Source organism: Vidua chalybeata, chromosome Z (genome assembly GCF_026979565.1).
Source record: "Vidua chalybeata isolate OUT-0048 chromosome Z, bVidCha1 merged haplotype, whole genome shotgun sequence".
In the NCBI taxonomy this organism is placed as follows: Eukaryota; Metazoa; Chordata; class Aves; order Passeriformes; family Viduidae; genus Vidua; species Vidua chalybeata.
The window spans coordinates 29,558,079-29,582,546 of NC_071570.1; the positions used below are offsets into that span (position 1 = coordinate 29,558,079).

A 24,468-nucleotide genomic window follows, 5' to 3' on the forward strand; every position below is an offset into this window, starting at 1 on the left:
CAGTTAATACTTTCAACAGTTCAGTCCAGGACAAAAAGGTGATTCTTTCTCTCTTGTGTGTCACTGTGACAGTTTTAATGCCAGCATTCTTTAAGAAAGACTATCAATCCACTTGTACCAGGAACACATCAGTAACAATTTATCACACTAAATGCTGTGTTCATTAAATAGAGATAATAGAGTAAGAGTTTAAGTACAGATTGGGCTAAAACAAACAACAAAGGAAAATACCAACACCGCAACAACTGGAATGCTTTCTTAGTAAAGCTGAACTTCTCTTTGTGGAGTCATAATTACTTAGCAGCCCAAATAAAAGAATAAATTGAATTACAAAATCTTTGGAATATTTATGTAATTCTTATTTTCAAGTATTATTTCAATGAAGTATCCTCTTACTTTATTTTAAATTAGTAAGACAGAACTATTCTATTCTCCTCAATTAGCGTGACTTCTCTCTCATGTAAGTCACACAGCTAAGTTCAGTGACAATGTTATTTCAATTTCCTCACAGTCGCACACATCTGCGAGCTTACCAAAGCAGCACCATCAGTAAAACCCCATGAATACAATACTTGGCTGAAAACATTTCATACCTCATAAAAGTCTGACTTCCACAGAATTACAGATTTTTAATAAGTCAGGCAAGTGAACCAAGTCACGTCTGTGGACACATAAGTACACTTCCCCATGCAATAGAAGTTACCATCCCCAGAGCAGGACAGCAAAGCCAAGTCCTACTATACTACAATATTCCAAGAGCTTATAAAAATAAACCCAAATCAATTTTCATATTAAATAAATAATACTAATAAAAGCCAGCAAAATTTACAAGTTGTGCAAACTTGAGCAAACTTTCTTCAATATAGTGACAGATGACAAAAGTTACTAAAATTAATATTTGAGCTTACGCATTTTGAGAGAATATAAAAAGCCAGACAGCATTGTCTACAAATCAATCAATGTAAGAGATACAATTAAATATCACAATCAGATCATAAAAGAGATCTTTTTATTGTAAGAAGGGATTTAGAGTAGTAGTTTTAAAATTACTAGCTGTGCAGCTTCTAGAAGTTATAGTTTCGCTAGTGTCTTAGTACAGTCAGTGGTGGTTCGCCTTTTAGTTACCTTAATACAATAAGCAAAGTGACTTACCATTCTTGCTGACATCCAGTTCCCTGAGATTAATGAGATTTGCAATGGATGCTGGCAATGTGGTTAGATCATTGTCTGGCAAACTCAGCTTGTGTAGAGACTGACAGTTAAAAAGTTGCTATTGAAACAAAGGAAAAAGTTAATTTGATTTTCTCACAGTTTTCTCTATACAGCTTTTGTTTTTAACCCCTTGAAACTTCTAACCTCACGGCCTGAAGACCAAGCTATTTAGAGTTTTTGTCTACCAAAAATTTTTAACTAGTTTCCTTGAAAATTGACTCATATTACAACACATAAGAAAGCAAAAAACTGTAGATGGTTACAAGGCAGTAGTTATGCTTAATACTTCCTACAAATTCCTTCCAGGATCTCAGAAACTGTGACCTGTAGTTACATATAGACCTGCAAACATTGCAAAACATTTTCTTTAATAGACATGCCATGTTACAACCCAGAGGTGAGTAGAGTTTATTGAAGAAAGAGAAGAAAAAATTGACAGACACATCTTTTGAAGTCAAATCGTTCTGAACACAAGATTTCAGTAGGTATGCACCTCATCTAAAAGTATAAATTTCATTTTGTTATGTCTTCTAATATTTCTTTCTGTTCATACTTCCTGCCTTAAGTACGAAAAAAATCCAAAAAAAGTTGAAAAAAACTTGAAAACTAGTGAAAAATATTGAACTAGTGAAAAAATTGAAACTAGTCAAGCTAGGGGTACAGAAAACTGTCTAATCTCTTCTGTATACATGCATTACCATTCTTATCAAATACTACCTCAGAGCCAGATCTTTTCTTAAATGCAGGGTACCTAGAGATTCTTCCTCAAAAGCTTAAGAAATTGACAAAGCAGGGCAAATAATCTTAACGTAATGAAAAGAAAACCTCAAGATATGCAGGAAACTTACATATAGTATAAAATAAATATCTCTAAGAAAGAAGTTGAAAAGATTCATCTGAAAAATTGATGATGAGTATTCCTTTCACGACAGCTTTGGATAAAATCATTCATAAATGCCTTGACTTAGTTATTTTCTGTTTTGGAATTCTGAGAAAATATAATAAACAGGAAGGGTTTATTGACTAAAAAAAATTATCTCAATCACTACCATGCCATGGGCTTAGTTTGACCAAAATTTTTCTGTTAGAACTCATTTATCATTAAGGCTTTGAAGAGTTACAAGTCACTTAAGACACTGATGTGCTCAGGTCTTATTTCAAGAATATATACTTAGACTCTTTCCCTAGAAAGCAATAATCTAAACTCTTGGAATCATTAAAATTTTCTTTGATAACTCAGGTCAAGGCACTTGCAGCACAAGGTATTGCAAAATCTCCTAAAGGAAAATGGAAGGGGAAGGGAGGATGATGTTGACTTTGCAGTCATTCCTTTTGTTGTTCTTTTTCAGTGTTTATATATTCATAATTACTAGCAGTAAATGCAGGAAGCCACATAATTAAAGACTGTTTTACTAAATAATTCTTATTTCTTCCAAACAGAGTAATAGAAGTAAAACTGTTACAGTTTGAACTTTTCAGCCCAAATGCACACTGTGGCTCCTGGAGTAAAGCAGGGTACTTTTTCAGATGTGATTTAGTATATAGGATGAAGGAGGATGAAGTAATTTCAAGTGCCAAGTCAATTTTGAAGCTGAAACTACACACCAACATTTCATGTAAAGTCAATTCCTTCCCTACCACAACTTTTTTCTCCTCCAGCTTGCTCATACTGTGCCCTTGACAAGTCAGCTAAATTAAGGAGTTATACTGTAAGAACTGACTTTTCAAATAAGCTAGAATTCTGAAAAGATTCAGAGCAATTAAAAAAATACAACAGCCACACTGATGGGTCATAAGGTTGACAAGCAGTCTCAAAACAGATCACAAAACACTACTGGGGCAAAGAGGAAAGGTGAGAGTGGGAATGTCTTGACAGGGTTTCAGAAAACTAGAGAGGGCCTGATAAGTATCACACCCTTCATATTTGAAATGGCTTAATTAAAAGCCTTTTTCAGAGTTGGAAGACTAAATAGAACAGAAAAGGAATACACAGCTTGAAACTCTTATCTCGATATTGGCTAAGAATTTCAAATATTACAGGCATTCCCCTATATTTCTTCTTGGAAGTTTAATTATAAAAAATTTGGTCAAATGAATAAAAATCATTTGACAACACTTCACTACCCCTAATCTCTCTGCTTGTGTCTTTTGCCATATTTGAATTTATATGTGGGAGTGTTTTCTTTTGAAAATTGAAAGGGAAGCAAAAAATAATGACCAAAATTACTTAAAAGCTGGGAAAAAAAAAACTTTAGTTTCTCAGAAATATGCCTTTAAGTATGACTTATTCTAATATAAAAACACATACACTTCAAGCAAGTGTAGGCTATTACACATCCCTGCAGTTAAGAAAATAAAACCAAAACCCAAAAATGAACAAAAGACAAATGTTCAAGCAATCTTTATAATCACATGGATAATTAAACTGTAGACTAGACCATGGCAAGTGGTAGCCTACCCACTTCACGGTGCACAGAAAGATTTATTAGCCAGTCTTTTCTGCTTTTTAACTCTCTTGAGCCGGATCTGTTGCTTGAACAATTTCATTCCAATTCATAAAACAAAATCATCCAGCTGGAATGCATAAACTTTCAGTCTACCAAGGCTGCTTCATGGCAAACTGTGGTCCAAAAGCTGAAGCTGGACACTATTATCTTCTACTACAATGCTAGTAAAGTAAAGATATAGTAAGTGTACTTAAAAGGAAAATCATCCAACATACCTTTGGAAGCTCTTCAATCTGATTAGCATCTAAATACAGTTCTTCCAAGGTCTTTTCAAAAGTAAAAATCTCCTTAGGCACCTGCTCCAGGCTGCAGTGAGAATAATCAAGTGTAGTCACAGTTTCCTCCTCTCCACGCAGACAGCGGCATGGCACTAGCCGCAAAAACAAATTCCGCTTTGTTGTCATTTTCAGGCACTGCAAAAGGGAAATTGGTCGATTTATAAACCAGGACAACCTCAGAAATTCTCACGTGCAGTTTCTCAAACTTCCACCAGCTGCAAAATACTGAAAAGAAGTAGCATATATATGTTTCTGCATATATATTTGTATACACATAAGACACAGTGAGGAGCACGGACTTACTTTCTTTTAAATACAACAAAACTCTGACATTAAATGGGGTTAACACATGTGCAGATACCAGAAGATGAAGCCAAAGTTTAGCCTATGATTCGTCACCAACTAACACAATCCACCAACTACACTGCAGAGAATCAGAGAACTTTGAAACGGGCATTTCTGAACTGTTAATTGTGCCTTTACAGTACAGCTTATCACACCTTTACAATGGTCAGTGGGATTTTTTTTTTAGCACAACAAAATTCACCCTCTACAGAGAATTAAAATGTAGCTATAGGAAATCTAATCAGGTTTTTTTTTTTGTACATGTAAATTCACATACCTTAATTCCAAATCCCTCATTTAATGACAGAATACAATAAAAAAGACCAGTTCCTACTAACTGCTCTATCTGCAGTTTAAACAGACAGGTTTCCAAGTTCAGAGATAACAAGACGACCTCTTCTTGCAACTTCACTCCTCTTGGAAAACTTCAACACATCTTGCTGCGCACACTGGAACAAGAAAACTTCAGCTTGCTATGGGAATGTACCTTTCTTCCTTTAAACTCATTGTTACAACAGTTCATTCTATTCTCCATGACTTCTACATTATCCCTATTTAGCCAGAGAAGGCAAACCTAAATGGTGCTGACTCGCTAATCACTGACAACATACACCAGCAATGTTCCTGCCTCTTTTCTTCTCCGCAACAGCACAAGTTTAGGTCTCTTTCTCTAATAAACAATGGATTTTCACAAAATCTTCAGAATGTTACCTCAGGTTTCAAGTTTGGCTGAAATTAGACGACAGACTTGATTTTTCAAGAAGGACCAACATATGCAGACGAACACCATGATCATGTCAGCTTCATTTCCTCAGGAAATTGGCCTAAAAGTACATTCTTCCCCAAAACAGCACTGAGTATTTATTTTTTCAAACTGCCAACACTCCAAATGAAAATATGCCTTTTTTATCTCCTTTTTTTTTTTGAACTGCTGAAATTATATTTCAATTTCTGGACGAGTGACAGGAAAGTTTCTCCTCCAAATGCCAAAAAAGTCTTTCAGACACATTTAGTAGACTGCACTTCAACTTTCAGACAGTATGTTAGTAATTCAGGGAGAACATAAAATACCATGCCCATGGCACTGTGTAAAGTCACAAGCAAGACCCCTTTTCTCACTAATACACAGAAACAAGTAATGCACTTCAATTTTCCTCTATGTGCAGCTTAACTTTGCAGATACTTCACGGTATGTATAATTCATATGGCAACAGATCAAGGGACTGCTATACTTTAGTGTTTTCATTAACCAGAAGTAGAATTTATCACTTAGGCTGTGAACAGTCGTATTCTACATACATCCATTAAAAAAATGGAAGAAAACTTTTCATTAGAATAGTGGGATGTCAAAACCTATTTGTTTAACAATGCTTCCATGTTGCTAGAATTTTGTTACAACATTGATTATTAGAACACAGTATTTCCCATAAAACTGCAGCCATATTAGTTAAACAAGAAGTGATCTAATTTTTTTTTAACTATTTGACTGTACTGCAATACGAAGAGATTGGAAACTCCAAATTTCACACTGAGGATCCTCACAAAATGGAAAAGTCAGCAAAACAGACAGCATAACCTCCTCCTGCCTCTTTCACAGGAAAAGGCTCAAGAATTACATCCTCCAGCCACCCACAGACAGATGCCAAAGATGCTATGGAAGCTGATGTGCTCACTGGTCAAAGTTATCCATGCCTTCTCTGCTGCACATGAAATCACAAGTTGAATTCCCTGGCCAACATCTAAAAACAAAAAAGCTTCTGACAAAAAAGAAATTTTGTCTCATTTTGCTAGTAGTTCAGAGAATGGCACAGCTGTGGAAAAACACAATACTTCCAAAAGAAGCATCAACAGCAGTCTCTTTAAAGAGGAGTATAAACAGAAGAACATATGTCATGGAAACAAGCATTGGAAGCAGAGATTGTACATATGAATTGATTACCAGAAGTCTGGCAGGGAAAGGCACACCTATATCGCACCAGCTGCAGCTGTCAATAAGTTCAGCCATTTCAACTTCTGATAACTATATTTTGAAAGCAGAATATTAAGAAGTTTACTACATGCTTCATATAAATAACAAAAAAGATACTACTTGTTATTCAAATCCCTCAAAAAACACATTCATTACACTGTTTTTTTTTTCATTACACTTCTTCAGTGGCTGTTCTTTTCACACAGAGTTCTACTTGACCATGTCTCTACAGTTTCTGAAGCATCAAAACTCATAAAGCCTAACAATGCAAAACCCACACATACCTAGTTTTCCTAACTTCTTTATTTTGTAAGAGAGATCTTGAGGTTTTGGAAGGCGTGGGGGAAAAAGGATCTGGTAAAAGATCACATGCATCCACAGCACTATAAACAGATTAGTAAACAAATGCCTGGACAATATCACAGTGCTGGGTCGTATCTCCTTCAGTTACCATGTACCTTTAAGTAGCTAAGCTCACATCACATCTTAAGCCAAAACAGTCAAAACTCATATTAAGCATCAAATAAACAAACACCCCCTAAAGCACTGATTTGACCAACCTAGGTATATATCTAACGGTAACTCTTCAAAACCCAGAATGAACCAAAAAAGCTTCATTTAGGTGAAGGCAGGAAACTGCAATGTGATTTATTTCAAAATGATTTTATGTCTGTTCAAATTTTACTTATCTACAGATACAGGAAGAACTGTTTAACACTCATGTTCTACAACAGAGATGGCTGCCAATAATAAGAAATGGGTGCGTCAGGATAGTGGCAGGAAGCATTCCCCACTGTCACTCCTCTACAATATATATTTTATAAACCAACAGTCAGACATATGCACTTATCTGTCTCTGTCTACCAGTCTTGTGGTCAGTTGCCCAAGCAGAAAAGTTGTAATGGAGGAAAGGAATGAGAAAATACTGAAGAGAATCCACTGTTAGAACTATCAAAGACAGGAAAATGTAATTTCAGACACATATGCTTTTCCTATGTTGCTCAAATAGGAACTTCTCCATGTTTCGTTTGTAAATACACACTGTAAATACACAGAATGTATAAGGTGACACAAAAGATAGTGATTTTTTTCCTGCCCATAAAACAGTGTTCACAGCCAACGGGAAAATTATGACCTTTATATAGTTCTTGGGTTGTTTTGCATTTTTTTTCACTTCTTGAAGGAATAGGAAGGGGAAAAAAATCACTCTGTACAGGCTGCAGGTGTATATGTGCTCCACCGTGAACAATGGTCTGCAGGGGAATCTCTGTTCAAGTGCCTGAAGCACCTTTAACCCCCTCCTTCAGTGGCTCTGGTGTCTGCAGGGTTGTCTCACATATTCTCACTTTTCTTGGCTGGCTATTGTACAGTTGGTTTTAATGCTTCCTTAAATATATTATCACAGAGGTGCTACCACAATTGCTGACTGACTCAGCTTTGGCCAGTAGCGGGCCCATCTTGGAAACAGCTGGAATTAGTTCCAACCAGCATGGGGGCAGCTTCAGGCAGCTTCTGCATGTGGTGAAGTCACACCTGCAGATCCCCTGTAGAATCCCAGAAGATAAGGGGCTAATGTGTTTGTCTCAAACACAAGTAGCACAGTGGCTGTGGCACCAAGGACTTTAGGTAACAACAGCCAAGGACTGTTGGCAGTAACATGCTGTGAGAAAGAACAAGATGTGACTGGACAAGGGGCCATATGGAGGTAGGACAGCACTTTTCTGGGACAAAGGTCTTTGATCTACCTCCTGGAGATAAGCACAGCTCAGTACAACACAAACAGAGAAATGAGGTGGAGAAGCAGGCACAAACTGTACTGGGGGAACAAGACCACCAAAGACCTCCAAAGCCCTCTGACCCATTTCCACAAAGACCTGGAAAAACAGACAGTGCATGATTACTAATTAACATAGAAAATCCAAAACTTTTCTCCAGGTCCAGGAAAGCTTACCAATTAAAAAGCCACCCAAAACCAAGCCCAAGTGCATAGGTGCCCCTAGTCCCTGGACATCCTATTGGCTAGATCAATACTGGAGCCAGGACTGGCTCTGTCTCTCTTACTCCCTCTCTCTCCATCTTTAGTTTGTCTCTTTTTCTCCTTCTTTTCACCCTACCCCATTTATCCAAAATCCACTGATGTATACTTACATTAGGAGGTGTAGGACTAACATACCAACTTGCACGCCATGTTTAATTAACTAACAAAACTTCATAAGCTTCTGTGGACTCTCTAATTTCACTTATTCCTTTTGAAAAGCATCTACAAATCTTGGGTTCTCCCTTCCCCTTTCAGGTGGGACATCATACCCCAACTACTAAATCCATGCCACCTACACCCAATACAAACTATGAACAGTAAAACTGAATAGAATACAATCATGTAAATTATTGCAAAATGAAGCTGAAAAGAAAAGCATTGGTTTGAAAACAGTCAAAGATAACAAGATCAACAGCAAGCTTGGATATACACTAAATTCTAATCCAGAAGAGACTAGCATCATTTAGTTAACCATGACTCTTCCCTTTAACTCTGATGATTCCCTGCATACTCTCATCACCCATGTACCTGGCAGTTCAACAGCATCCAGAGACCTGCCAGAACCCCATGGGATATTTTCAGTTTAACCTCAAGAAGAGCTTAGGATCACAGTAATTTTGTCCTCAGTCTATGTTAATTTGTTTTGAAATTAGTCCCTTAGATTTCCTGTCTGATGCTAACAGGATGGGATCACTGACGGTCAAGAAAGCACTGCTTCCCCCTTGCAGGCCTCATAAAAGGATGTTACATCAACAGCAGTTGAAAATGAAACCGGGTATCAGATGTCTATACAGAAAGGCAAGACGAACTAGGCACACAAAATACACAGTGAAGTACTTTTTAGTCCACCTCACTGTCTACAAACTAATGCAGAATTATGGAGCTGAGCACATGTAAACAAAGAAAAGGGGAAAATTGTGTTGAGGAGTATGTAACCAAACATGCTGCCTAACAAATACAGAAAGGCTTAACTGACCAACTGACAGAAGTCCCAACATTTTCATGTTGAAACAAAGAATTATGAAAAAAACTGCAAGGGGTTTTTCTCTGCCTAAAGCAGCACCAAGCACCACAGAAGACACCAAAACACAGACTTTTTGGTTTCTCAATGAGACATGCTATATTGTGAAAAGTAACAGCACAATGTACATGAATGTACAGTTAAAAACAGCACTAGTTCTCATGAACTTGGGAAAACTATAAACAATATAGTTGTTTCTAGAAGGAACAAAAAACAACCTAGGTTTTTACAGTAAACAGAGCACAGAATTATTCACTCTTTAAACCCAAAGTACTTGCCACCTCTTACTTGTCAGGAACGGGGTGGGGAAAATGTGTAGGGGGTGGCACTAAGGCTTGGTACAGACGCCCCCTAAGATCAATCCCATCCTCTTGTGCAGGAAAGGTGAACTCTTAAAATAACAAACTGCAACCACCATTTTGCACACCCTAGCTTGAAAGTGTGTTTCTCTTCAATCCTTTTTATTGTCACCTTTGGGAAACAAAAGGATGGCTCAAACCTGATGGCCATGGAAAAGGACCTGAAACATGCAAAAACAGCCTGCACTATGAAGAAGCCTTCCCTTTTTAAGGATCACTGGCATTCTCTGGTTGAGCTGGTGAAACCTCATTTGGCTACAATGCCAACTTCAGGTATTTTCACTGCTTCCTCCCTTTTCATCCAAGCTATTTCTTTGTGTCTCTTCTAGGGAAAAAAAAAATCCCCAAACAGGACTGATTATGTCATACATTTCACTGAATGAAACTGGCAAACATACCAGTAGAAACAAATGAACCAAAGTACTGCACTCTGGAGAAAGAACAAGTGGCTGGAAATAAAATGGGCACCATTTTAATATGAAGCTATAGTTTGAGGCTCCCTGGTTCTGGCATAAAAACAATGCTCAAATGCATCCATGGCTGTGTGTCCTCATGCAGGCAAGGAACATCAAAAAACATGCTGTGCTTGCTCACAGACAACATTCAGAGAAAAAGAAATAAAAGCCATTACTCTTGAAACAACAATAGTGAATGGTAACAACAGGAGGAAGAACATGTTATAAATACAGTGAATGGCCAATTGTTAAATGAGAAAATATTAAGGATGCTTGCTAAATTTTTTGAGCAAGCTAAGAGAACAGAGAGCACAGAATTTAGATTGTTTTACTGATCCAGCATACCAGAATGTTACCAAACCCAGCCATTCTCTACTCCTAGCTTAATAAATATCAAGTTCAAAGTTTTTCTTGGGGTTAACTACTTTGCAAGTTCTCAGTGCCTCTACACATTAAAATAACCAAAACAAACCACCCAAAACCATCCACCCATCTCCAAGGGCCAGGGCAGCAAGATAATTTCAGTTAATTGCCAGAAAAGCAATGTCAGGCATGAATTCTAGAGACATTTGCTTAAATTATCTCTTTTTTTTCCATTCTATAAATAAATTCCAACCAAATTTCTATTTTGCTTTGATTTAAAATAATCAGAAATCCTTTACGTAATTAGAATGAGAAGCTTCTTATCAACCCATACTATAAAATCTCTTTACTTGTTGCAGTTACAGTGCTGTTACCTGTATCCCTAACATTTTCTTTATTCAACAACAGCATTTTCCTGCTTTACTGGAGTGAAAGAATCTCTGACTAGACTATGTATTGTAACAGATACTTTTTAGCTGAAAAGTTAATCTAAACTGCCTACACTAAAACCAACCTCAGGAGTTAATTTTAACAAGTAAAATCCACCCTAAGCATATCAAAAAAACTCTTTAGAATAATTATTTCTATTTATTTTCCAAAATAAAGCAGTCAGCAGTACTTGGCCTTATCATGGAAAAAGCTTAACAATGACAAAACCAGAATGACTCTGTCAAAACAGAACACAAGCATTATTTTTAAAGTGAAAAGAAGAAAATCTCTGGCAAATTACCTATGTAATAAAATGTTCTATTTCAAGTGCAGCCTTTAGCTGAAATGCAGTAATACTCAATATCCTTATAAGCCTAGACCAAGACATCAGTAAGTCAGATGTATGTGGGAATATAGATCTGTATTTCAATCACCCTAGTATTTTTTGGAGAGAGACAACATGACTCAGCACACAGTCCAAGAAGTTCCTGCAGATCATTGACAGTAGCTTTTTGACATAAGTGATAGAAAAGCCAACAAGGAAAGGTGTGTTGTTGGACTTTGTACTGTACAAACAAGCCAAGAAGGACTGTGTGTAGGGGCAACCAGGAGATGGTGGAACTCAAGACGACCAGGTGCAGAGGAAGCAAATCAGCAATCAGGACTAGAACCCTGAACTTCCAAAGAGCTAACTTCCGTCTCTTCTAAGACTGGCTTAGCAGAATGTCATGGGTTAGGGCTCTAGAGAAGAAGGGGGTCCAAGAAAGCTGGTCAATATTCAAGCATTATTTATTTCCTCCAAGCTTGAAATCAGTGCATTCCCATGAACCAAAAATTAAACAAAGGGGGCAGGAACCATTTATGGATGAGCAGGGGATTTCTAACAAATCTTGAACAGAAGAATTAAATTTATGGAATGTGGAAAACAGGACAGGCCACATGGGAGCATGACAGGAACATTGTCACAGAATGCAAGGAGGTAACAAGAAAGGCCAAAACCCACTTCCAGTTGAGTCTGTAAAAGGAATATCAAGGACAACAAGCAGGGCTTCTACAAGTAGATCAGCAGCAAAAGGAATACTAGGTAAAATGTGGGGTCACTGCTGAATCAGATAGTTGTCCTGGTGAAGGAAGACAGAGAGAAGGCAGAATTACTGAATGTCACAGAGATGATGAGGGGTCTGGAGCACCTCTCTTACGAGGAGAGACTGAGAGAGCTGGGCCTGTTTAGTCTAGAGAAGAGAAGACTGAGAGGGGGGATCTCATCACTGCATATAAATAACTGAAAGGTGGGTGCCAAGAGGATGGTGCCAGACTCTTTTCAGTGGTGCCCAGATACTGGACAAGAAGCAATGGCAATAAACTAAAACACAAGAAATTTCACCTCAAGATGAGGAAAATTTCTTTATGTCGAGGGTGGCAGAGCACTAGACAGGCTGCCCACGGAGGTCATAGAGCCTCCCTCTCTGAAGATATTCAAAACCCAGATAGACCTGTTCCTTTGTAACCTGCTCTAGGTGAACCTGCCTTGGATGAGGTGATGTCATTGTAACTGTAACTCTTCTGTGATTCTGTGTATTTAAGGCAAGATCATTCACAGCAATAACCGTACAAAAAAAGGGAGAGTGAAAAATTACAGTTTAAGTTTACTGGAAAACATTATATTTTAAAATATTCAGATAACCAAGCAACTGTACTTGTTACTTTTTTTTTAAGTATTTATATTGACTTTTCATAATAACACTATTTAACAATACACAGCAACACACACACACACACACACTGTCATAACACAATTGCAGCCCAGTAGCTGCAAATATGTTCTCACACATTTTCTTTTGCTCTTTTTCTGTGACAGCCCTAGAAAATAACTTCCATCTGGACAGTAAATCTATCCAAGTAAGTGCCAGTGTAGCACTTCCTCTAAGAATGGTTTCTAATTGGATACCATTAACAACACTGCTGAGATTAGCATTAGATCTGAGCTTCATTTCTGATGTTTCACTTGATTGCATATTCTTTGGGTGTGTATTTGTCGTGCTACTAAGAAAGCCTTAAGAGGGAGGAATAAATTGATTTTTAAAACTACTGCATTTGAATCTCATCCAATTCTCTTCCTTAAATCAAAAAGAAAAAAGAAACACCATATAAATGCAGTGATTTTTAAAACAGCAAACTAAGTCCGAAGGAAACTGCAGGAGTCCCACAAATCTTCATGGAATATGCAACAACCCAAGCTTCTTTAAAAGCCATGACATTGATATTTCAGTATTTCAACTCTGATGTTTTCAGATGGCTGATAAATTCCTTTACATTATCAAACTGAGACAGATTTAATTTTTCTCATTTTTAAGTTAATACATAGCCAGAAATATGAAATATTTATCCCAACAGGACACTGAAGTGCACTCCATCCCCCACTAGCCACATCTTTTTTTTAAATATGCAGTGGAAATAATCACAGCTACTATATACCTAGTAATCACAGCTATTTGGTGTAGCTATCTGGAACTAAGCTACTTCAGAACTGCTTTGCTTTCCAAATCCACTAATTTCTATGTCAAATAGCCTCATTTTCTTTCACTGCTACTGTGAAAAAGATCCACGGAAACGAACTCCTGACTTTCTATACAAAGAAAACAATGAAAATTAAATACACAAAGCAACCAGACTAAAAGATGGCAAGCTTCAGGCAAAGGTAAAAAACCATAATAAACAACTTATGATTCAGGTTTAGTTTTTTGAAGGATTACTACTGTATGAGAAAATATTTTAGCACATACAGTTACCATCTATTCCAGCAGAAAGGAAGAGATACTGTCTTAATTCCTCTAGTTATACCACCACAGTCAAAAGAGATGAACGAGCACAGCGAAAGTAAAGGCCAGAGGCAGTGCTAGTCATATGCCCACAAGAAGCAACAAACCTTATGGTGCAGCAAGCACAGCTGAGGCAGTGCAGCAACAGCATGGATTATTAGCTCAGTGGAGAATGCCAAAGCACACAAACCTTACAGCATTGTAGGCTACACAAAAGTTTAGAAAACAAAAGCATGTGCACATGCTTCTCTCTACTTATGCATTGCTGTTTATAGAAATGCCAGATAAAATATGCAGAAAATTTTGTATCCTTTGAACCAGTATTTTATAGTCTCAAAATTAAAGTAATTGAGGGGTCAATATTTATTAGTATTTCCACAATCTGAGCAGCACTATTAATAAAATCAGAGGAGATGGAAGCTGCTGTCATATTATGTTGGGGTTTTTTTTCTGGGGCAGGAGGGGGACTCGGCAGTAACAGTTCCTCTACAGGAATTCATATAGAACTTACAACGACTAAATATTCTACTGGGTACTCTTTTTATTCATGGAAAATACTTGCCTCTACAAAGCCTTACACTATGAGGCAAAAGCCAGTTAGTGCCATCTGCATTAGCATCATTTAATAAAGAAAAAAGCTGATTCTGAACATGTGTTGCTTTTCCATAGAGCTTTGAAAGCAAATCAAACTTTGTCTTGTTAACACTTTTCACATTTTTATATATGCTCTCTAGCTAAAAAATGTCAACACACCAGTAAGAGACAAAGTATATGATGTACTGTATGTCTAGGCTTTAGAGCAGCAAACCAAAAAGGACAGCAGGAGGCTCAACAAAAATTTCTAGCATTTTTTCAAGCACCTTTTATCCAAGTTTTCAGGAAAAATATGCTTATAATTTTTAAGAACTGAAAAAAAAATACAAAACTCAGTATTCTAAAGTTCTTAAGCCAAAACACTTAATGGACTCTGAGCTTTAAAACATAATTATTTTACTTTTTCATATATTTCCCCTTCTATATAAGCACACAAATGCATGTAAATAAATATAATTTACTTGGGTCTTCAATAGATATTCAGAGCTAAAAAAAACCAGCCTTCAAAGTAACATGAGATGTGATGCAGAATTAAATTCAATTGCTTTGAAGGCAATTATAACAAAATATGAATAAACAAGAGGATTTCTATTTTAACACATTAGGCAGTTGGTCCAGAGGAAAGAAAAATAATGTACTTACCACTGTGTTACTTTCTTCTCCCTGCTGCTTCTTCCCTGAGCTTTCAAAGTCAACATTCTGTTTAAGACAAAGGGACAAATTTTAGTAAATCCTATCACTACTAGATAAGAGCAAACTAGTGGTTTATTGTATTGTATTAGATATTTTTTGGCTTTCACAGTTTTGGTTTTGTTAAAAGAAAAGCTTTACATGTGTATGAACAACAGCTTGAATATTTCAGAGTACTTGAAAGACTTCCAAGACTGCATATATTCTTTTAAAGGAGATCATTCTTTTGTTTACAAAACATTGCTTTTTACCCTGTTTTTATTTTAAAGCTCTCTGTCTACAAAGTTGTTTCATTTTTACTCCTTTTATAGTTACTATATAAAAATATTAAGTATCACACAGATTTCTCTTGCACACAATTCTGAAGAATTCCAAGAAAAAAAACATCAAATACTAACCAAAGATGAGAAGAGCACATTTTTTCATTGTTAACTTTAGGAATTTTTTAGGAAGTTGCAACATAAGGCGTAAAAGATCTCTGATGCTAACTTCACTGATGTAGAACAATTAAAAACACATGAAGGCATCCAGTGTTTTTGACTGAACAAACACAAAATTAGTTGGCTAGAGTGATGGGAAGGATTCATTTTGCCTCCAACAAAGGCAGAAGTAGAACATATCTTCAGAGGGATTAAATGTCAACTGTAGTCAGACAGATCTTCTAATGGAACACAAAGTTATGTAGAGCAGATAAGAAGCTAAGTCAAGCAGAGTATAATCTGTCAAATTCACAGTATCTAGAAAAGAATTTATGTTGTGAGGATCTCAGGTAGTAGCTTCATTCAAAGGATTTGCCTAAAAATGGAACTATATTTCATTTCTTTCCAATAAAAGCAGAATTAGGCCACCATAAAATTAATAAATAGATCCTGAAAGGTATTTTAAAATCAACTTTTTCCAGGAGAAAAGCAAGTTCCTTGTTTTGGGGTAATAAACAGGACAATGAACTCCCACAGAAGTCAGGACACTCACAGCAGGATTGTACTACAATCAACTTTCGTATATCGCATGTCCTGTTCTTCATTTGGGAGTCAATAGTGTCAGCTTCTGCATCATACCAAATGAACTCCAGTGCACTACACACATCTGTACAGTTATTTTCAATAGAAGGGCATCCAAGACATGCAAATAGCAAGGGTTAAAAGTAATATTAAAAGCCACAAGTCTTTCAAGCTTCCTACTGAAAAAAAAATTCTATTAGTTTAGCCAGTCTCAGAAATGCAGAGCAGAACAGCAGAACCACTCAAGACAAAAATATCAAGAAAGATATCAATGATCAAACCAGATTCTGAAACTTGGTCTCTAAAAGAGTCAGTCAAATTGCCATGGCTGCAGGCTTCTTTCCCACACCACTTTGCTCCTATTGCAAAACTGTGATCTTTACAAAAACTATTTCAGAGGCACTGTACACAAACTCCCAAACAGAAGAAATGCAGGTCTGCAATAGTTCTGCTAGGATAAGCAGAATTCATCCAGAGAACACAACAGTGCAGAGCTGGATCTGACAAAGAGACAGTCAGGTGACCATGCCTCTGACAGATAAAGACTTAAGGTCAAGAGTCTGCAGGCAAATCATTCACAGTAGAAAAATTATCAAAGAAATAGCTAGCCCTATAATCACAAAAACAATAAACAAAAAGGGATTACTCTTGCATCATTTCCTGACACCTGTTTGGCTGCCTCTATTGAAATATCTAAAAGAATAAAATCTAGTGGTAGGGAGTCATTATCATTTGAACTGTTTGCAGACTTCCAACACAAGCAGAAGGAACTCATCCAATCTCAAATATCCAGAGGCAATAATACAGCAAGTGTGTGTGTGAGGGGAAGAATACATAAGGCTACCTGGATATTTCAGGTCACGCTGCTTTATAGAGATTTAGCAGCTACACAAGTCTCTGAATAAGAGACATCAGTTACAAAATCAAACAAAAGCAATGAACTCAGTGCAACTGATCTTTACGTAATGTCACTTGAAACTGTGACACTGAGTCACATTACCTTAAGCCTCGATCAAAAGACGCCAGCTCAGGATGTGCTGTAACTACAGCTGTAAGCACTGATGAGTTTGCAATAGCAGAAACCTCCGATCACCACACAGTTTGCAGGAAACAACCTCTCTAAGAAAAGAAACTGGGATATTTGGAGGAGCTCAAAGTAACCATGCACCAGAACTGCAGAAATCTAGAAGACAAGGGGCTAATGTGTTTGCCTCAAACACCAATAGCAGGGAGGTTGTGGCACCAGCCAAGGACTGTTGGCAGTAACATGCTGTGAGAAAGAACAAGAAGTGACTGGACAAGGGGCCATATGGAGGTAGGACAGCACTTTTCTGGGACAAAGGTCTTTGATCTACCTCCTGGAGATAAGCACAGCTCAGTACAGCACAAACAGAGAAATGAGGTGGAGAAGCAGGCACGGACTGTATGGGGGGAACAAGACCACCAAAGACCCAAAGCCCTCTGACCCATTTCCACAAGGACCTGGAAGATTGGACTGTGAGTAGTAAGTAATTTACATAGAAAGCGTGACACATCCCCAGGGCAGGGAAAGCTTATCTATTTATAGGTACCCTGATTTAAGCCCAGGAAGTGGCCCCAGGACATGCCATCAGCTGAATTGATGCTGCAGCCAGGACTGGTAATCTCTTTTCTTCTTTCCTTCCTTTCTCCCCCTCTTTAATTAATCTCTCTCTCTTCCCTTACACACTACCCCATTATCCAAAATCCAGGGTCATGTGCTTATATAAGAGGCCAGGGTACATACTAACATACCAATTTCCAAACCAAGTGTGTAATTTACTAATAAAATTTCATAAGCTTTTGTGGATCATCTGACTTCTCATTCCTTTCAACCAATGAGTATCAACAAATCTTGGGTGCTCCCCTCCCCCTAAGGGTGCAACATCACAAAGACCTCAGCTAGTTCAGTTCACCACTTTTCTAGTTGTTTTGCAGAAGTGGTAACAGGTGTTTTAGATGACTAGAGGTAACTTACCCTCAAGGTAAAAATACCCAATGAAATCTTATTTAACCATACTCTAGCAAATTATATCAATCACATCAGACTGAGTCTCAATATGATTCTCTAACAAAAAAATCTCTAGCACTCAGATTTTATGGAGAGAGTACTTCGGGGAACTATTTTAGGTATCCGTCCTTTTTGTACTCTTTCTCAGTTAAAATCCAAATGCTACTAGCAATGCTTGCCAGATGGACTGCCAGTCTGACTCAGAGCAGCCATTCCAATCACTCTACTCCAGGGGCTGCTCACAACTAAGTAGGCAAGTATTTTTCATTTCACAAAGTATTTCATTTCCAACTTACACTGGCTTTAGCCTATGGAGGTGAAAACAAGGACAGACAGCCTAAGAAAAATTGTGAAAGGCTGTCTGAGCAGTCAAAGATCAGGTTGGGAAAACTAAAGCACTGGTAAAACTAAATCTGGCCAGGGGCATCAAAGGCAACTAGAAAACCTTCTTTGTCATACAGAGGGAATTGGATAAACTTCAGAAGCAGATCCACAAGAATCTCAAAGTTCAACAAGGCCAAATGCAAGGTGCTGCACTTGGTTCAGGGCAATCCCAGACATGAACACAGACTGAGGGGCAAACTCAGTGAGAGCAGCCCTGTCAAGAAGGACTTTAGGGTTCTCCTGGATAAAAAGCTGGACAAGAGTGTGTGCTCACAGCCCATAAAGCCAACTGTATCCTGGTCTGTATCAAAACAGCAACTGGGGGAGCTGATTCTGCCCCTTTTCTCTGCCTTTTTAACACCCCACCAGGAGTATCATGTCCAGTACAAGAAATTCATTACCATGAAGGTGATGAAGCACTGGAACAGACTGCCCTGGAGAAGCTGTGGATGCCCCATCCTTGGAAGTGTCCAGAGAAGAAGGGTGTGAACTTGATGATCTTTAAGGTTCCTTCCTTACAGAAGGAAGGTGATTTCTATTATTTCTATAGGCACATGGGTGAAAAAAGGAAGACTATGAAAATGTGGCTCCTCTCCAGAGGAAATGGGAGAACTGGTTATCTGGGACATGGAGAAAGCCAAAGCACTCAATTACTTTTTTTGTCTCAGTCTTCACCAGCAAGTTCTCCAGCCACCTCACCTGAGCTGCAGAAGACTAAGGCAGGGACTGGAAGAATGAAGAACTAACTACCTGCTGTAGAAGAAGATCTGTTTTTTGACCATCTAAGTGAATATGAAGGTTTACAAGTCCATGGCATCCAATGAGGTACATCCATAGATCCTGGAATTGGCAAAGGAAGTAGATAAGCCACTACCTATCATACTTGAGGAGTTGTGGAAGTCTTAATGACTGGAAAAAGGACACATAATCACAATTTTTTAAAAGGAAAATAAAAACCCATAAAATTTACAAGTCAGTCAGGTCTCATCTCACTGCTCCTAAAAATCATTGAGCAGATCCTCCCGAAAACTCGGTTCAGGCACACAGAAAACAAGGAGGTGATTTGTGACATCCAGCATGTCTTAACTAAGGAGAAGTCATGTCTGACAAATGTGGCTGCCTTCTACAATAGGGCTACAATTTACCTCATATCCTCATAATTCTTTCAATTGGTTTTGGAGGTCAACTTGGAAAGAATACTGATGTACCCAGAACATGTAGCGAACTTTCATACAACAGATCAGGATGTAGGGTAATACTGCAGTACAATGAATGAGGCCCAAGCAGTTTTTACTTTCTCCAAGCTGTTTAAGGAAACAAAAAACAAAACAAAAACAAACAAACCACCCCCCCAAAACAAAAAAAACAAGCAACAACAACCAAAACAAACACAAACAAACAAACAAAAAGGGAGAGAGCAATAGAGTGCGCAAACCACAACGTGCTCTTCATTTTAGGAAGGGTTGGAAATAAGTATCTTAAAAACTGCTTGCTTCAGAGACATTTTAGACAGCCTCTCGATAACCATCCTCCATTTTAAACACTGAAATCATCCATACCAGAGACTCATATTAAGCAGAAAGAGATCCCATAGTGAACCACTAAAATCAGTCTAGTAAACAAAAAACAAATTTAGGGCAAGGAGATCAGTTGATTTTTTGCCCTTTGTAATGGGGATGAGGAAGTTGAGGCATTCCAAAGACTGAGAAAGAGCAACTGTATTCACCATTGGTGTCATTGTACAAGAAGACTCTGCCTGCCAAAGGATACCCATAACCAGATTTTTTTTTTTTAAAGTGTCAGGGGAGTACATGAAGATGAGCATAATCATTTCATACACAATGATAATAAATGAGTTTTACTGTCAGTGTTTACTCACAAGAAGCAACCTAATTCACAACCTGCCACATTGGAGGGAAATGTGTGCCTTACAGTGAGCTAACTTGAACAAACAAAACAACATATGATTTTGATTGAGGAAACAAAAGATAAACACAGCTGAGAAAATATTTATCTCTAGACAATATATCTTTTGAAATGAAACATATTTTGCACAAAGTAGAAAGGCCTGTACACCACAGACTGCTTAGTCCATCTCAGATTCCCAGACTGGGGAACAAAGAGATAAGAGAGAAGGACCAGGGAGACACAAAGGATCCAGAGACCACTCTCAAAAACAAATTCATCTTGCTTTTCCTGGAAGCAGATGCTGTCATCCTGTCCCACTGTTTCTTGTTGTTTCAGTATCTGAACCAAAGTCAGACATTTAGAGTAAAGCAAAGGAACATTGAACTGTCTCACTGACAGAAATCTAGCAAGTTTCAGGGAGCAGAACTATCTTTCTACTGATTTGGGGTGGACAAGTCTGAGATATTAATAACAAAACATTACCTCAATCAGCATGAGACTGACCTGCTTGACAATTTGTTACCTCCTAGTACCAACGCTGTCAGAGCTGCTGACGACCAGAATCCTTTAATGCAGGAAGAGGACAGCTGATGGCACATTCTAAGCAGGCACACAAAGGTTCACATTTGCTTCCAGAATGCCCCAAAATAACCTGCTGGTGTACTACAGGAGACATGCAGTTCAAAAGTGTTCTGCCAAGGGCTAAGGGTATGCTTATCAACATATGGAATGCAAAAAGCACTATGACAGGTCCCTGGAATGGCTAACTTCTTATATGACTTATATTTTAATATTAAGAGTTTCACTGTTCTGCCAGATCATCTACAGTTCTATTAGAGGTCTTTTTAATTATCTTAAAACTTAATGGACTGCGTAGAGTGCAATAAAGTGAAATTTTGTTATTTTCCATATCACAACAGCACTTTTGCACAAGACAGTTAAGGAAACACATTCATAGCTGTGCACACACAAATAAATCAGAGCTGCTGGATTTTGTGGTTGACTACTTTTCCTTGGGAAAGCTGGTCAAAAAAGGGTCTCCAAGTCATAAATGAAGACTGCACCTGTGACCTCAATTTTTTTAAAGGCAGCATTTCCACCTCTGTGGATATAGCTACAAAAACCTTGTCTTAGTGTTCTGAGTGCAAATTGTGGTTTTGCAATAAAACAAACATACCTAGACCTAGGAAAATTATCTGGTGTTCAAAACTCCCTTCTATAACAGTGCAGTTGATGCAGAACTGACCAGTATGTCTGCATTTGATCTCATCAGTGAAAAACTGCTATAATGCATATGCACCAGATTGGAGGAGTTTTAGATCTCATCAGACTACAAGAAATCATTTAGAAATCAAGATGCCTGCTTCCCAAAGCATAAGCCTCAGCTCATATGCTGTGAAAAGTTATTCAATAATGCAAAGAACAAAATACCATGTTGTTATTAAACATAAACAGTTAGATCCACAACACCCTCAGAAGGTATAGCTGTTGCAGGTAAGAATCACATTGTGACTTTTAATTGCCTTTAAACTCTATATTCTCCAGAGGAGCAGTAAGATATAGCACTATTTTATTTTCTTTCCCAAACACTGAAAACTGCAGAATGAGGGAGGTTCTTAGGCACCTCTCCAGATCATTTGGTCCAATCTACCACCCAGCCTACCACATCAGAGCAAACCAACATCAGATGGTACGAAGTCAAACTCTACTTCTGAGTTAAGGTCAATGTCAGTTTGTAAAAAAGGAAGGAGATCAGTTGGATTACTTGGAAACATTTACAGGGGATAAAGCTGAGACTTGGTGGTTTTTGCTAACATGGCGGTACATGGCCACTCTAGCAAAATTGTCCAGTCAATGTAATTACTATCTTAGGTAGTCATTTTCCAAGTCTTATTAAAGCAACTGAATAATCACATATTGATTCAATCATACATGAATGCATAATGTAAAATGTTCCAGCTCACGTTAAAAAAAAAAAGGTATCAGGCAAATCTCTTTGCAGAACTATGACCGCTTATATCAGTATATTCTGCTTTACAAGAAAGTAGGGTTGGTTTTCACAGACTTACAATTTATTAAAATCTATAAATGGAGATTGCTTTCTAGAATGGTAAATGTGAGGGGGATTAAACTGTTACTGTATGCTGTTCCTAATCATTGTGCTTAAGGCATTACTAATGTCTACTGTTTCTGTTACTTGATGCCATTACATTAGCTCAAGAAACCAGAAACCAAAACAGAAATGAAAACACAGAAAACTGAACCAACACTGTCCAACTTAATGCTAAAAATTAAGAATTTTAGGAAGGCTTTAAAATATTACTATTCACAGCATCCTTAAACACTGTACTCATTTAATATATACCTGTTTTAACACAAAATAAACAAGTTTAGTGATCTCTTCATAAGAACTTGAGTCTTCTCTTTGACGTATACAATATAGCAATACCTGAACTTAATAAAAAACTAACCGAACAAACAAGAAACAAAAAAAACCCCAACACTCCCCCCACCAAAAAAAAAAACAAAAACAAAACAAACAAAAAAACCCAAACAAACAAAAAAAAACCAAACAAAAAAAAAAAAAAACCCCACAACAAACCAAAAAAAATCCCAAACCAAACCAAAAACCCCATACACAATAGAAAACTACCGGAGATGGTTTTGTAGACCATTTATCTTGGCCTCACAGATCATTCTTAGGGACAAAACCAACATATTTCAGAATAGCAACAATCTGTACCCTGTGCAGTGTCACAATTCTTTACCAAACCATTTTTCTAAAAGTGACAGTTGTACTAGCTCAATGACTAAAAGTCAGCAGCTGTGCCAAGCTACACACTGAGGTCCAGTTAACCCTGAAGAAGCTCTGTTTTTAGTGGCAACAGAAAGAATCCAACTTGATTTAATATAGGAATTAAAAAGAAAAAAAGATTTTTTTTCAAGCTATAACTTTCACACAAGCTTCAGCCATTCCAAAGATTTCCACTGCTACTGAACTGACATTAACTTTTGAGATAACTGAACATATCTATGTGATATCAGAAGGCCAATTAACACCACAAACAACGTGACACAAGCACTTAGTATAACAAGAGAGACTGCAAATCCAAGAGAAAACTATTTAGATCTGGTGCCCTCACCCTATACTCCGATGTGGCCATGTTCCTGTTCATCCTGCACCCCTTCATTCTTTAGTTTTCCATCAGCACATGGATCCTAGACAGTAACCACTCCAAAAGGTCAAAGCTTTTTCAGTCCTATTGTTGTTAGCCACAGCAAATGTGGTCAGAACTCAGCTTTTTTTCACTGCAGAACAAGAGAGACTGATGAGGGGAAAGATGAGGAATGTGGAAAATTTGGAAAACAAGTGACTAAGAGAATAAGAATACATAAAATAATATGCCAATTGAATCCGTTGTAATAATTATAACTAAAATCACAAAACTCAGTCATATATATATATATACTAAATAGTAGTATATATATATATATATAGTATAATAATAGTAGTATAATATACTAATAATATATATATACTACTAATAGTAGTATATATATATATATAATACTAGTATATATATATACTAAACAACACCAGAACGTACACCACTGTTTCTAGAAAAGTCATACTTGATCAAAATTAAGTAGGTGGCTCACTTGTATTATGCTGTTATCATGATCCTAATTTCTTTTTGCATACTGCCATTCATCAGATAAACCCTTTTTCCTCCCCTACTTCATCACACTCATATCTTTTATTAGATATTGAAATACTTCAGGGAGGCTTATCTAATTTTATTTGTGCAGTACTTCAGAAATATGGCACCAAGTCTTATAGAGACCATGGGCATATATAAAATGCTGGTGGCAGCCAACACCCACACTTCTGTGTGCAAACAGCACTTGTCTAAATATTGCTTTAAGTAGATGCTGAGTCACTAACAGATAACATGTTAGCTACTTAATATGAGGAAAAAAGAAGCAATTTAGATATTAAAGCAAGCATATGCAAGGATGAGAGAAAGCGCAAGGAATAAAAACCTGTATACTCAATTCTCCAAAAA

At 37.4% G+C, this 24,468-nt stretch overlaps 1 protein-coding gene across 7 annotated transcripts in view; it reads right to left on the bottom strand.

The window, feature by feature from the left end:
• ERBIN (erbb2 interacting protein) overlaps nt 1-24,468 on the bottom strand; it is a 115,319-nt gene that overhangs the window by 59,078 nt on the left and 31,773 nt on the right. For all 7 annotated transcript variants that reach the window (XM_053931338.1, XM_053931337.1, XM_053931335.1 and 4 more), the window contains 3 exons: nt 15,032-15,088; nt 3,935-4,132; nt 1,153-1,270 (listed from right to left, as the gene is read on the bottom strand). In XM_053931338.1, the coding sequence (XP_053787313.1) occupies nt 1,153-1,270; nt 3,935-4,123 (307 nt within the window). In that variant the 5' untranslated portion in view covers nt 4,124-4,132; nt 15,032-15,088. The remainder of the gene's footprint in view (nt 1-1,152; nt 1,271-3,934; nt 4,133-15,031; nt 15,089-24,468) is intronic.